The sequence below is a fragment of the Mesoplodon densirostris genome, chromosome 3 (genome assembly GCF_025265405.1).
Source record: "Mesoplodon densirostris isolate mMesDen1 chromosome 3, mMesDen1 primary haplotype, whole genome shotgun sequence".
NCBI classification, from domain to species: Eukaryota; Metazoa; Chordata; class Mammalia; order Artiodactyla; family Ziphiidae; genus Mesoplodon; species Mesoplodon densirostris.
The window spans coordinates 55,994,235-56,009,644 of NC_082663.1; the positions used below are offsets into that span (position 1 = coordinate 55,994,235).

At 39.6% G+C, this 15,410-nt stretch overlaps 1 protein-coding gene across 2 annotated transcripts in view; it reads left to right on the forward strand.

Moving 5' to 3' along the window:
* The window catches only part of PIK3R1 (phosphoinositide-3-kinase regulatory subunit 1), a 90,008-nt gene that overhangs the window by 48,490 nt on the left and 26,108 nt on the right, over window positions 1-15,410 (forward strand). For both annotated transcript variants that reach the window (XM_060092981.1, XM_060092982.1), the window contains exons 3-4: window positions 13,230-13,322; window positions 13,762-13,836. In XM_060092981.1, the coding sequence (XP_059948964.1) occupies window positions 13,230-13,322; window positions 13,762-13,836 (168 nt within the window). The remainder of the gene's footprint in view (window positions 1-13,229; window positions 13,323-13,761; window positions 13,837-15,410) is intronic.

Sequence of the window (15,410 nt, forward strand, 5' to 3'; positions counted from 1 at the left end):
GGGTAGATTAGTCTGGTACAAATAAGTCTTATAGCATAGTACTATTTATTACCCTGTGCTTTTTTTTGAGAATGTAATGATATGATCCAACTGCTGCCCAAATTGACCCATCTAAAATTGTTATGTTTAAAAAGAAAATCATATCCAGAACAAGTCCATGGATTTCTTTAGCTGAGAGGTGAATAGCCTCTTGTTCATTTCACCATTGATTTTTGTACATTGTGAGGTGAGAGAATTTATTAGCCCACAAGAATTACTCACATTTGTCTGAGGTAGTGAAAGTATTGCTCTGTTTTTTAAAAACTCTGATTCCTCACACAATTGTTAATGGTTGTGTTTACTTTTGTCTCACAATTGCTACCCTTTATTGTATATGTGGATAGGTTAGTTTTCTATCAGTGATTTTTTAAAAAACATTTAATCAAAAAGTATGATTAAATACTATCTTCCCTTCTTAGTTTTCTGTGCTTGCTGATAGGGAATTTTCTATTCAGTTATTTTCAGGCCCGTTGTCTTTCTCGCCTTTATTTTCTTTTTCTTTCCAATCCTATAGACACGTCATCTTTTTCCTTTTCTCTGCCTCTTTGATCATGAGCATTTTAACTCCCTTCATATACTTATTAAGCATATCGTATTAATATTTCATTTTGGAATCTTTGAAATATAAGTTACTATATGTATATATATAATTTTGGTAAATTTTTGCTGGGCCCTTTCTGCATCTGATGATTAACGAAAATAAGTCCATTTGTACCTTGCTGAAAGTGATGTTAGCCAGCTATATTTAGCCAAACAAAACCCATTACATCCTTGGGGAAGAATGTGCTTAGTTTAGCCTTATGAGAAAATATTTAATAAATGCTGTCCTGAAAATATTTAGCCTGGCTGAGTGGGCTGGCAAGAGTTTAATCCTGATAAAGCCGAGGTGATGGCGAGAAGCTGGCCCTCCAGTCCAAGCTCAGGTTGAACAAACGCACCTCTTGTCATTAAGGGTTGTAGCTGTGGGTGTCTCCTGTTGCCAAGTGCTTCACCATCAGTATCCTGCAAAGATTTTCCACCCCCTTCTCATGGCTCCAGCATGGCGTCATGCAGCAGGTCTGCCTAAGGAGGAAATGAGGTTCATGGAGTGGTTTTATGGCCAGCTTGGAAGTTGATCTGTTCTTTAAAATCCTAGCTTTACCACTGACTGCTGGCATGTCTTTGACCAACTTGCTGAACTTAGCCTCAGTTTCCTCCTCTGTAAAATGGGGACAAGTATAATACCACACAAGGTTCTGCACACGAAATGAGATAAAGCACATAAAGCATTGAGCAGTTTCCAATTGAACTTATTATTCAATACCATCAGTAGTGATGGGAACTATCAGTAGTAGTAGTAGTAGTAGTAGTAATGTGTTAGGTCAGCCTTTCTAATATATCCTTGCCTTCCCACCACCATCCCCCTACCCCCTAAATTTAAAGAGCTGAGTTTTCTTGAATGTGGCAAGGTAGGAAAAGCTCTGATGTGGACATCAGAACTGAGTTCTAGCCCTTGGCCTGAACTTCTGTGGGACCTTGGGCAAGCTGTGACCCACGCGATCTCACCCCACACAATGGTACACAGATGCACAGAGCAGTAGTAATAAGGTCACACTACTTGGTCTGCGTTTTGCTGGTGATCTTTAAATGAAGGCTTCCATCAGCCAGAACCTTGGAAGAGAAGAAAAATGCTAATCTCTCTCTTTTGGTATGTAATTGGGTATAATAGCAGATCTAATTAGATTTGATAGCCAGACCCTCTGAGTTAGGCAGCCTCACTTGCCTGACACATGTTTAGATGTTGGGCCACGGGATCTGGTATAAGATCAGCCCATGAAGCCAGGACATTTAGGCAACAAGTTATCAGTGTGGAGGTTAATCGTTGGGAGTCTGTCTCCCACAGAGATCTGGATTTCCTCTCTCTGATTGGTGGGTTCACTCTTAATCCTTGCTACTCAAAGTGTGGTCTGAGGACCAGCAGCCTGGGCATCACCTGGGAGCTTGCTGCAAATGCAAAATCCTGAACCTCACCCTGATCTACTGAATCAGGTTATTAATCCACATTAAAGTTTAGGAAGCACTGCCCTAAACATCTGCTCTTGGGAGTATTCTGTCTGACACAGAGGATGTTTACTAAATGCTGGTAGAATTTGTATTTGGCATTAATTTTTTTCTAGATTTACAGCGTCTTTCCTCTCTTTGGGTATAACATGTTGATGTGTTAGGTAGCTCGGATTACCATGACAAAACACCATATCCTGGGTGGCTTAAACAACAAAAATTGGTTTCTCAGTTCTGTTCATGTGGCTGAAGGTCTGAGGTCCAGGTGCCAGCATGGTTGAGTTCTGGTGGGGGCCCTTACCTGGCTTGCGGACAGTGCCTCATTTTGTGTTCTCATGTGGCAGAGAGAGAAAGAGGAAGCTCTCTGGTGTCTCTTCTTATAAGGGCACTAATCCCATCGTGATGGCCCCCACCCTCATGATGTCTACTTAATTACCTCCCAAAGGTCGCATCTCCAAATACCCTCACATTGGGAGTTAAGGCTTCAACATGTGAATTTGGAGGGATGCAGTTCAGTCCACGGCACCTGATTTCTACACCTTACTTTGAGATGCATCCAAAAAAGTAAGATGGGCTGATGGAAAGATATGTAATAAATATAGTAAATATTTAAATATAGTAAATGTTAATTATAGAATCTAGGATGAGGATATATGGACATTCACTATACAGTTCTTTCTGGTATGTTTACAGTTGTCAGAGAAAAAGCCCTGCTCTTTCTTTAGTTACTGGAACAGAATCTGGTGGTTCTTTTCTCTGATTTCCATCCGGGCCTTCTTAAAACTGGCTCACCGGACAGCTTTGCCTCTTTGGCAGTGCCCGCCTCTGCCCTCTCTCCTTGGTCAGCCAATGTCCTGCTTCTTCACTCTTAGTTAGTGAGGTTCCAGCCTCCACCAAAATGCTTCTTTCTGGTCTCTGGTTTCCCCAGTAGTGTCCTTCTGTCCGGTTTCTCTCTTACCTCCTCCTTCTCCTGATCAGAGGATCCTTCAATTCTTGTGAGATTGGGGTTTCTCAAGTTACATTGGAAGAGCCTGCTATATTGTTTTTAAGCATTTCTACCATTTTCTGCCTTTGACCGTGAAATCTCTTGTCAGATAAAAGTTGGAAAGGAGTGAGTGCCATGTTCTGCCCCTAGGGAGAGAGCATGGCTCACCTGGGGCCCCAACCTCCCTCTTGTTGCCCACGGGGCTCCCATTGTTTTCTCTTTATGACCTTAATTATCTGCAGTTCAAGATGTTTTCTAGTGACGGGCAACGTACTGACTTGTTTATTTGGGGGGAAGCTCAAAAGCTCGTATTATGAGGGTCATTTTATTTGAACACACCAGAAAGTACTGTGGCTGCCCACCTGTAGGATGGAGCATCCAGTATCTGTGTGTCATGTGACACCCTTGCCACAGTTACCCTTAAATTAGCCTTGGTGTGAAATTCGGGGAAACTTATCACAGGTTTCTCTCCTTGACTGGGACTTGTAGACTCTGGTGGAGAGAAACAGGTCCAAGCTGAACTCAGGGACACTATTCATGAGCTTTGTGACCAAATGGCTTAATTTCTCTCAGTCTCCCCACCTTTAAATTGAGGGTGATAAGGAACTGCTATGAAAAATAAGTGAAAGCGTGTCTGTAAAATACTGAGTGTGGAGGTGTGAGTCCTAATTGATGTTCAGTAATAGTCATTCACCCAAGAAACTCAAGGGCCCATTGGGTATGTGTCACATGATTTTCCCTTCTTTCCTTCCTTTTTGGGGCCCCTCAGTCACACGGCATACAAAATCTTTCTAAGCCAACAGACCAAAGGATCAACTTCCCTTATAAACCATTAGCCTCCGAAATCCCGGGGACTCAACTATAAATTATTTTCCTGGTGGGGAGAGGGGGGTGTTCCCTTCTCTTCCCCATTTATCTCCTGCCCAGAATCTTAATTTGCTGTATGCTGTAAATTGTAATCTTTAAATCAGACTCCAATTTAGGTGATAAGAATCACAATTAGGCTAGCCTGTCAAAGATTAAGTGTAATCTTGCATTTCAATCTCCAAGCAGAGGCTTTAGCCGAGGCCATCAGAAGCGAAGCTGTAATGTCTGCTTATGTTTAATAGAGTCTTTGCCTGCCGTTTGTTTCCTGTATAGTCTCTTGTCTAGAAATGAATTAAATGGGCAGAGGATCTCAGATCCCTTTCATTTGTTTTTAAGCTGTGAAGCAGAAGAGATAAACGGGAGAAGATAAACTTAAAGATATTAAAGACTAATTAGTTTAGGGTGTCTGAAAAGATTTGCAAACTTCTTGTTTAAATCTGTTGACAACTCTTATTAATTGCCTCTGACTAGTTATCCCTGAAAATAGTGTAGTTATGGCTGAAGATTTACTTTCACATCTACTCTTTCTACTCCCATTTTCAGTTGCCCCTATTTTTTTTTCCTTCCTTCTCCTGCAAAAGAAAAATCCTTGTTTCCACCAAGTTCAATATCCTTCCAACTTCATCTTTCCCTTACATTCAGAAAACTGGAGTATAATAACTCAGTCCTTATAGGAGAAAGTGCAATGTATTGAAAATCATGTGATAATTTAGATATGACTTCTGAAAAGATATTGAGTGTTTTTGTATGTAGAAAGGCAAAATGCAGATGTCTACCCTAATTAAATGTTTCCTGTTTTCCACCTTTAAAAAGTATTGAGAATTCTTTCTGTCTTATAATAATTTCTGGTGTTAAAATTTGCCATTGCAATTGGGTATTTTAAAAATCTGTAAATAATAATGAAAAATATTACACGAATAAGTCTCAATTAATAATAGCTACCCATTAGTTTGTGCTTGCTACATTCTAGACACTGTGCTTACCCATGTTTGTTTATACAGTATTCATTTAATCCTTGTTACACTTAAAATTATTCCCATTTTACAGATGAAGAAACTGGGATTCAAGTTAGTTAGCATGCCCATGATTACACTCAGTAAGTGGCAAAACCAAGATTAAAACCCAGGTCTCTTTGGCTTTAAACCTGTGTTTTTAATAATTTCTCTACTGCTGATTAAACAGGTGTGTTCCAGAATTAAGGAACTCATAATTGGTGGTGGTGGGGTTTTTTTCTTTTCTTTTTTTTTTTTTTTTTTTGCTTTGTTTCAGTTTTTAACTGCATTATCTTAGCCAGCATTTGTTATGGCTTTGCCCATAGAACTTAAGAAGTTTAAACCTTCAGAGTATTAACCATTATAAGCATAAAATATGAACATGCTTATAAGGTTAATTTAAGAAAAGTATAGGGATTTGTTAGATTTTTGCCCACCAGAATGTACATTTTTTTTTACATCTTTATTGGAGTATAATTGCTTTACAATGGTGTGCCAGTTTCTGCTTCACAAAAAAGTGAATCAGTTATACATATACATATGTTCCCATATCTCTTCCCTCTTGCATCTCCCATCCCCCCCATCCCACCCCTTTAGGTGGTCACAAAGCACCAAGCTGATCTCCCTGTGCTATGCAGCTGCTTCCCACTAGCTATCCATTGCACGCTTGGTACTGTATATATGTCCATGCCACCCTCCCGCCCTGTCACAGCTTATCCCTCCCCCTCCCCATATCCCCAAGTCCATCCCCCAGTAGGTCCACGTCTCCATTCCTGTCCTACCCCCAGGTTCTTCGTGACATTTTTTTCTTTTTTTTCCTTAAATTCCATATATATGTGTTAGCATACGGTATTTGTCTTTCTCTTTCTGACTTCACTCTGTATGACAGACTCTAGGTCGATCCACCTCATTACAAAGAGCTCAATTTCGTTTCTTTTTATGGCTGAGTAATATTCCATAGTATATATGTGCCACATCTTCTTTATACATTCATCCAATGCTGGACACTTAGGTTGTTTCCATCTCCGGGCTATTGTAAATAGAGCTGCAATGAACATTTTGTACATGACTCTTTTTGAATTATGGTTTTCTCAGGGTATATGCCAGTAGTGGGATTGCTGGGTCATATGGTAGTTCTATTTGTAGTTTTTTAAGGAACCTCCATACTGTTCTCCGTAGTGGCTGTACCAATTCACATTCCCACCAGCAGTGCAAAAGTGTTCCCTTTTCTCCACACCCTCTCCAGCATTTATTGTTTCTAGATTTTTTGATGATGGCCATTCTGACTGGTGTGAGATGATATCTCATTGTAGTTTTGATTTGCATTTCTCTAATGATTAATGATGTTGAGCATTCTTTCATGTGTTTGTTGGCAGTCTGTATATCTTCTTTGGAGAAATGTCTATTTAGGTCTTCTGCCCATTTTTGGATTGGGTTGTTTGTTTTTTTGTTATTGAGCTGCATGACCTGCTTATAAATTTTGGAGATTAATCTTTTGTCAGTTGCTTCATTTGCAAATATTTCCTCCCATTCTGAGGGTTGTCTTTTGGTCTTGTTTATGGTTTCCTTTGCTGTGCAAAAGCTTTGAAGTTTCATTAGGTCCCGTGTGTTTATTTTTGTTTTTATTTCCATTTCTCTAGGAGGTGGATCAAAAAGGATCTTGCTGTGATTTATGTCATAGAGTGTTCTGCCTATGTTTTCCTCTAAGAGTTTGATAGTTTCTGGCCTTACATTTAGGTCTTTAATCCATTTTGAGCTTATTTTTGTGTATGGTGTTAGGGAGTGATCTAATCTCCTACTTTTACATGCACCTGTCCAGTTCTCCCAGCACCACTTATTGAAGAGGCTGTCTTTTCCCCACTGTACATTCCTGCCTCCTTTATCAAAGATAAGGTGACTATATGTGCATGGGTTTATCTCTGGGCTTTCTATCCTGTTCCATTGATCTATCTTTCTGTTTTTGTGCCAGTACCATACTGTCTTGATTACTGTAGCTTTGTAGTATAGTCTGAAGTCAGGGAGCCTGATTCCTCCAGCTCCGTTTTTCGTTCTCAAGATTGCTTTGGCTATTCGGGGTCTTTTGTGTTTCCATACAAATTGTGAAATTTTTTGTTTAGTTCTGTGAAAAATGCCACTGGTAGTTTGATAGGGATTGGATTGAATCTGTAGATTGTTTTGGTTAGTAGAGTCATTTTCACAATGTTGATTCTTCCAATCCAAGAACATGGTATATCTCTCCATCTATTTGTATCATCTTTAATTTCTTTCATCAGTATCTTATAATTTTCTGCATACAGGTCTTTTGTCTCCTTAGGTAGGTTTATTCCTAGATATTTTATTCTTTTTGTTGCAAGGGTAAATGGGAGTGTTTTCTTGATTTCACTTTCAGATTTTTCATCATTAGTGTATAGGAATGCCAGAGATTTCTGTGCATTAATTTTGTATCCTGCTACTTTACCAAATTCATTGATTAGCTCTAGTAGTTTTCTGGTAGCATCTTTAGGATTCTCTATGTATAGTATCATGTCATCTGCAAACAGTGACAACTTTACTTCTTCTTTTCCAATTTGGATTCCTTTTATTTCCTTTTCTTCTCTGATTGCTGTGGCTAAAACTTCCAAAACTATGTTGAATAAGAGTGGTGAGAGTGGGCAACCTTGTCTTGTTCCTGACCTTAGTGGAAATGGTTTCAGTTTTTCACCATTGAGGATGATGTTGGCTGTGGGTTTGTCATATATGGCCTTTATTATGTTGAGGAAAGTTTCCTCTATGCCTACTTTCTGCAGGGTTTTTATCATAAATGGGTGTTGAATTTTGTTGAAAGCTTTCTCTGCATCTATTGAGATGATCATATGGTTTTTCTCCTTCAATTTGTTAATATGGTGTATCACGTTGATTGATTTGTGTATATTGAAAAATCCTTGCATTCCTGGAATAAACCCCACTTGATCATGGTGTATGATCCTTTTAAGGTGCTGTTGGATTCTGTCAGAATGTACATTTTTCATTTGAAAGAATAAGAGAGACTGTTTTAGGTGGGACTAAAGTTTTGATTCAGCTGCAATTTAACAGACAAGCATCTTGATTTAATATAGATCCACACTTTGCATATACTTTCTTTTCTGTGTATTTGTATTACATTTTAAAAGGTAAGTGGCAGCTTTTTATGTACGTCCAAGCTGCTTCCATCAGTAATGGAATACTTGGCTTGGGCAGTCTCTGGAGTCCCAGAATTTCAGCTTAAACTTTCCATTCGTCCCTTCCAGGCACTAACTCTAAAATATCCTTTTTTATGGAGAAGGCCTCCAAAAGGTGTAGCTGTGTGCTGGTTTCATCTTGCACTTTGTAGTGGTATTGGCACCATTTAACATGAGGCATGCCACTATCTCCCACACACCACTGGTGCCCAGGGACTGTTCAGGCCTGTCCATGTTAGTGATTTGGGAAGGGCCTAAGTCGGGAGAGAAGGCTCTCTTCTGTGTGACTCGTTGTCACCAGGGCAAAGGGGGAAAATAGAACTAGTGGAAAATGCAGCACCTATGATGTGTCATCAAAAATTCTTTCTACAGGGCTTCCGTGGTGGTGCAGTGGTTGGGAGTCCGCCTGCCGGTGCTGGGGACGCGGGTTTGTGCCCTGGTCCGGGAGGATCCCGCATGCCGCGGAGTGGCTGAGCCCGTGAGCCATGACCACTGAGCCTGCTCGTCCGGAGCCTGTGCTCCGTGGCGGGAGAGGCCAAGGCAGTGAGAGGCCCGTGTACAAAAAAAAAAAAAAAAAAAAAAATTCTTTCTACAACCTGGGACACCGACTTCATTGGTGTCCCTGTTAAAGACTGATATCCTCTCTTTTTTTGAAACAATACACGTCTTGGCTTCACCACTGCTTTTAGACCCTTTTGCTGTTCTTTCTTATCTTCTTTCTCCTTAAGTAATACTGATTTCTTTTGATGAAAAGTGATTCAGCTAAGTGAAAAACTGGTGTTGGCTTGTCATAGAGGAATCTAAAATTCACCCAGTTTTAAGAGTGGACTTGGCTCTCCAGACGTGTACACTGGCTACAGCAGGATTCAAAACCCAAAAAACATTCCTCATTTAGATATAAAAATCTGTCTGAAAGGTGAAATCAAATGAGAACTTACATGTAAACTTGATGAGGATCATGCTCTGCTAATTTGTGTTTTGTTTAATAGCCACCATGTACGATCTCTACATTGTGTGTGTGTGTGTGTGTGTGTGTGTGTGTGTGTGTGTGTTTAGTTCCATTATGTTTTAGTTTATTGAACTGTATGATGTGGTACTTTATCATGGACTTTTCACAGAACAACTTGCCAAATTTGGTACTTCCTAGCAATTGTCATTTCCTGTTGGAATTTTTTTAAATGGGATCTAACGGAAGCGTAAATATTGACCTTGTGTATTTAATAAAATTAAAGGAATAGTTGATTTTAGGATTGTTGAAATAATATTTTGCTTTAGAATGCTTTTTAAACTTTCACTGTTAATTGATCCTATTGCCCGAAATAGAAAATGTGAACTTTAAAAGCTTACTGGGTGAAGCTTCCACATCCCATATGTTTAAATATTTTAAAGGGGAAATGGATTGAATCATAGATATTGTACTAGAGAATAGGAAATCCTTGAATTGTTATTTTAAAAAACCTTGTCTCTTTGTAAAATTTACCTTTCAAAACTCCCATTGAAAAACTTTGATCAGTTATGATGCTTTATACATTTGGGTAATAAGCTTTTTTCAATATTAACAAAATTCAGTGGTAAATTCACTCGATGTGTTACAAAGGAGTACCTGTACTTCCTAATATATATGTCTAGTTTTTTTCTTTTTAAAGTATTCTGGGGTGTACTTTGAGAAAAATGTTGTTATAGATACCTGATAGCCATCACAATGCTTTTTAGAAACTTCATGTAGTACTTGTATGAGTGAAACAAATGATATTTTGCAGCTCAGGATATGCTGCATGGAAAGTAAACTACCATGTTTTGCCAAAGAAACATTGAAAGGACTAAGGAAAGGCTTTTTTTTTTTTCCTCCTTCTTCAAGCTGAAGTGAAGAAATAAGAGTGGCAGAAACAATTTTATATGTAGTATTTGCCAACCCAGTAATATAACAGCTCTTGGGTGCATATTTCAATCACAATTAGGTGAAATCTTTAATTATCACTTAATTTAACTTTCATATTTGCCTGCAGAAATAATTGTGTTGATAAGATTCTGAAAGGAGATAAACCTTTATTAAGTAATTCCATTTTTAGTTGCCAACTTTAAGGGTTTTTTTTTCTTCTTTTAATTTAAAAAAATGCCTGTGTAATTTATGAGGGAAGGAAAAGAAGAACGATGCATGTTAGTTGCATGAGTGTCGTGTGGATATGTGGCTTCATGCATTTACTGTTTAATCTTTAGCTTTTTGCATTTGGCTGTGCTGAGATCTCTAAGTTTGAGAGAGCTAAGAAGAGAAGCTACAGTGAGTCCTAATTAATATTTCTCTACAACATGTCTCTACCTTTATGTTTTCCTTCTGTTACCTGTGCCGATAGGATGATATTTCATTTTGCTCAGTGTAGAAGGCATCTATGAGGGAGGCTATTTTTGTGAGCTGATAATCTAAGGCAAAGGGAAGTAGTCTATACTTTATCAGAGGAATGAGATGCTATGCTCTTTCATTTTATAGTATTCCTTTTTTTATTTTACAGTGCTTTTAACCAAAAAAAAAAACTATGAAACTTTCAAGATATTTGTATTTTTTATTAAAGTATAGTTGATTTACAATATTGTGTTAGTTTCAGGTATACAGCACAGCGATTCAGTTTCATATATATATTCTTCAGATTCTCTTCCCTTATAGGTTATTGCAAAATATTGAGTCTAGTTCCCTGTGCTCTACAGTAGGTCCTTGTTGGTTATCTATTTTATATATAGTAGTATGTATGTGTTAATCCCAACCTCCTAATTTATCCCTCCCCCCACCCCAAGATATTTGTATTTTTAAGTGCTTTTCAGGTATACTCATATTTTAACAGATTTGGGTGACGGATTTTTTTCAGGCAGGGGGTGGGGGTCACCCGCATGGATTTGCTTATCATATATAGCATGTCCTAAAACTTACTACTAACCCAAAACAGATGACTAGCTCCATTTCTGGATATTCTGATTCTGGGGGTTTGTAGTCATACCCAGCATTCTGTCTGCCTGGCAAGTTCTCCAGATGATCCATAGGCACAGGCCAGCGGGGGAAGCACCCGTGAGATGAAGTGTCCATTCAGCTCTCTGCATCGTGACTGTCTGGCAAGTCAGTGGCATATCTGTCCTGCTTTCATGAAGTGCGAAATGTGTTCAAGTGCTGTTGCAGTAGGACAAAGTGGCCCAGGAAACTGAGTGATAAATTTTGTGTGCCCTGCGTTCAGATGTTGATAAGCCCCGTGTCCAGATGCCATGTCCTCTGAGACAGCTTTTAGTGGGGTCTTTGTAGCATGAAGTCAACTCAGGAATCTTTCATCTGTTGTTGACAAAACTTGCCCTTGCTCAGGCTATAGGACTGCACTCTTCAACAGTGTGGTCACTAGCTACATACAGCTATCTCATTTTAAATCACGAACATTAAAAATTCACTTCCTCTATTGCAATAGCTACATTTCAAGTGCTCAGGAGCACTTGTTGGGTAGCACAGCTAATAGAACATTTCCGTCATCACAGAAAGTCCTTCTGGAGAGTGCTGCTATAGGATTTTCTTCCATAACTTAGCTCCTCTCCTTTTATCCTGGGTACTTGGAATAGCTAATAGCATTAGGTGGCAAGGTCACATTACTGTCTATCTCAGGAAACAGTGCCACCTAAAAGGGTCTTCTACTACAGGGCCTGGGTTTCCAAAATGACGTAAATCATACTTAATTCTCTAAGGTCAAAATTTAGCATAATCTTACTTGACTATTGTCTTGTGAATCTGTTGTTTTTCTATGCTGACTCACTGTTAGAAAGATGGGCTTCATTAGAAATGTGCTTATTTAACATGATATATGGCTTATAATGAAAATCACACCACTAAAATCTCATTGAAACAAAATTGTCAGTATTTAGTCTTTCTTATTAGATTATATTAACTATTCCTAGGTGAGAGTATATACACAGCATTGAACCTTAAGTGTCTACAAATTATTTATTGATGGCTGATAAACAGACTGCACATGTAGGTATTTTCATGAAGACTGTCATTTTACCTATATTCTGCACTTTGAGAAATTTGAGATGAGTATATTTAGCTCCCTCTTCTGGTATATTATGAGAAAAATATTTGTACTTTACTTTCGTATATTTTTGGAGTGAAAATACAGTTATCAGTGTTATGTTGAAGGGCATTATTTGTGTCATCCAATTAGACTTTTTTTTTCCTTTGTATCATTTGGTAAAACATGTAAATAAAAGCGTGGAAACAAGTTCATGAAAGCACCACATTTCTTAAGATAATAACTGACCAAAACATATGTAAGCAAATAAAGGCTTTTCAAGAGCAGGTCCATGGGGATTTAATTTGAGTCTCAAGTGGCCAGGGATCATTTGTACTGGCTTCGGATCTGATATTAAGCCCACCCCACCATTTGTGGGGCTTGGGGCAAAAATACAAAAGGAAGGCCAAGCAGCCTATATCTAAATATTTTAAAGTTATAAATCATATATTGATTGTTAACAGACTGTTCAGTAAGATATGTTCCATTCTCCTACCTGGGAAGTTACTTCTTCACAATGACCAGGAAGCCAGATTTGAATTTAGAGTTCTTGGGTTCTCAGTTCTGCCTGAGAGTGTGGTGATATGGGGAGAGCTGGTTCCCAGCCCACCCCTGGCTTGGCCCTGCGCTGCCAGGACCTTTGCGCATCCAGACTCCGTTCCATCCTGATCCCCACTCCCCACAGCCCTCGCCCACTCCCCAGGTCCAAAGGGGCACCCCTGTGGGGAGGTCTGCCCTGGGGAGGATGGACCTGGGGAAGAGGCCCAAGAGGCCACTGGGGCAAGGGATTCCAAGCTTCTGGGAAGTGTTCTGAGTGTGTCCTAGGAGAGAAGCAGTGGGTGTGTCCCCTTGGCCCCCCAACCTTATCACACTGTGGGAAGAGGCACAGCTGGGGGGTGGCCCACAAGGAGCCTTCTAAACACAGGGCCCAGTACGGGCTCTCTCTTGTTCCAGCCTGAGGTTGCTGCCATCCCAGTAGAACTACATGACTTTGTGTTCTAGTCATCTTCACTGATGTTCACTGCATGGGATTACCCCCAATTAAACATAACCGCGCAATTGTGTTTATTTGCAGCTTCGACTCTTCCAGACCTTGCAGAGCAGTTCTCCCCTCCTGACGTTGCTCCACCGCTTCTTATCAAGCTAGTGGAAGCCATTGAAAAGAAAGGTAATCCAACTGGTAGAGGGAATCGGTTAACGGGTTATGGCCTGATTTCGTGGGTGTTATCATTTATATTTGTCTCGTGGACATTCATTAAATACACTCCTTGCTACCTGTGCTGGACCCACAAGCTGTTTGTTGCAGTGACCTGGGGAGATAATCTTGGTCTGACTTCTGACTCTACACTAAAATGTAGTTATTGTATGGAAACTGTTAACTTCTCCCTATTTTAATAAAGAGAATTAACTTGCTCCTCAGTAGCCAGGTGATGTGGCCAAAATTCTTGACATGCCAGATAAGATGAATAGTAGGAGTTGACTTCCAGGAATATTTGGTACACATCTAGAATAGACACTGGATGGAAACTGGAATGTCTCTCTGGCCGCAGGCTCACACATTCTCCAGAGAGCTGTGTTTTGCATACTCAGTATGTTTTGTGTCCTAGGTCTGGAATGTTCAACTCTATACAGAACACAGAGCTCCAGCAACCCAGCAGAATTACGACAGCTTCTTGATTGTGGTGAGTGTCACAGAGCTAGAAATACACGTGGGAAAGACGATTCTTACCTTTCTGTTTCAGGTAAAGCACAAAACATGTGAGCTTAAGTGTGCAACATTCTCAGTTTGAAGAGAGCTCAGAAATATGCACACTTCCCTCTGCCCTGTTACGGTAAGAGGGCAGACCTCTGATGTTTGTCTCCTGAGTTGGGGGGGGTGTGCCTGCCTGCCTGCAGGTACTTGGCTGTCACAGCCATGAGCCTCTGGGTGCTGTAGAAACTGCAGAGGAGAGAAGCATCTTGGGATTTCTCTGCCTCTGCTTATCTACCATCTTTCTCTGACCCTGCCATTGGCTACATCTAATTCATCTGGACCAGTTAAAAAATTAGTTATAAGTCTATGCCATTTAACAAAGGTCTCTTCTGACCTTTCCCTTTTTCCCTTTCTCTCTCTTTTTCCTTTTCTTTTCCCTTTCTTTCTGTCTTCCTTCCTTGCTTGCTTGCCTTTTCATGCCATATTTACATCAAGTAACATCATGATATTGTTATCTTTTGTAATGTGCTGGTACACCAACTCTCTGGGTCGGGGGGAAAAAGCCCTGGTTTGTAGCACTTACCCACTTCTGTGGTGTAAGTCTTCTCACCGTGGTTAATTTCAGGCTACCAATGTGTTATCACTGAACTCTTGGGAAGAATTGTGAGCCAGTACAAGTCGGCTCAAGCACACCATTGGTTAAATGACATCAATTAATTTCACCAAGTGGTGGCTTTATTATTTGTCCCTTCCCTCCTTTGCCATACAGAATAAAACTGTACAAATGTAAATTTACTGGCCATCATTCTAGCAAGTCATCTTCTACATCAACTTCTAGAATCTCTCAGATCCTTCATTCCCTCCCAGTACTTTTCTTTTTATTACTAATTTTTTGTCTCACGCTATTTTAACTGAATTTGGGTGTTTGAACCAAAAGGAGTGAAACCCAGTTTTGGAAGAAGCACTTTCAGACGTGCAGTTATGCAAAGAATGCCCACATGACATTTAATAAACAAAAAAATTTGAAGTGTGAGGCAGCTTCAAAACGAGGCAGCTTATGAAAATTTCTAGAAAAGATGTTTCTGGGAAAAAAGAAGGAGATTAGATCTTTATGAGTCGATAGTTTTACTTGAAATGCACCGCCCAAATGTTTGAAGCTTAAAAAAAAGAATTTTTTTTTAACTTTCATTTTTCCTTTGTACATGGAAATGAGTCTTACACACACACAGGGCACATCCTCCTACACACATCCAGAGTAGGTCATTAGAGGTTGACTGGCAGAAAAGTCAAGGTGGAAAGACTTGTTTTTCTTTATCTCTTAACAGCTTTACCAGGGTGTTAAGGAAACACCAAATTTTGTCCTAGCCAATTGAAATAGAGATACATGTTTTGGTCAGAAAATTGGTCAAATCGAACTTGTTAAAAGCCACAGGAAGTGTTTTGACTTCAGAGACTGATGAAATGGGAGTTATTTGCGAAAGAGCGGTTACGTTTTTAAATGTGACCCAAAACAAAATGATGCAGTTGGGCTTTAAAAAAAGCTTCACACCACCTGTAAGATGG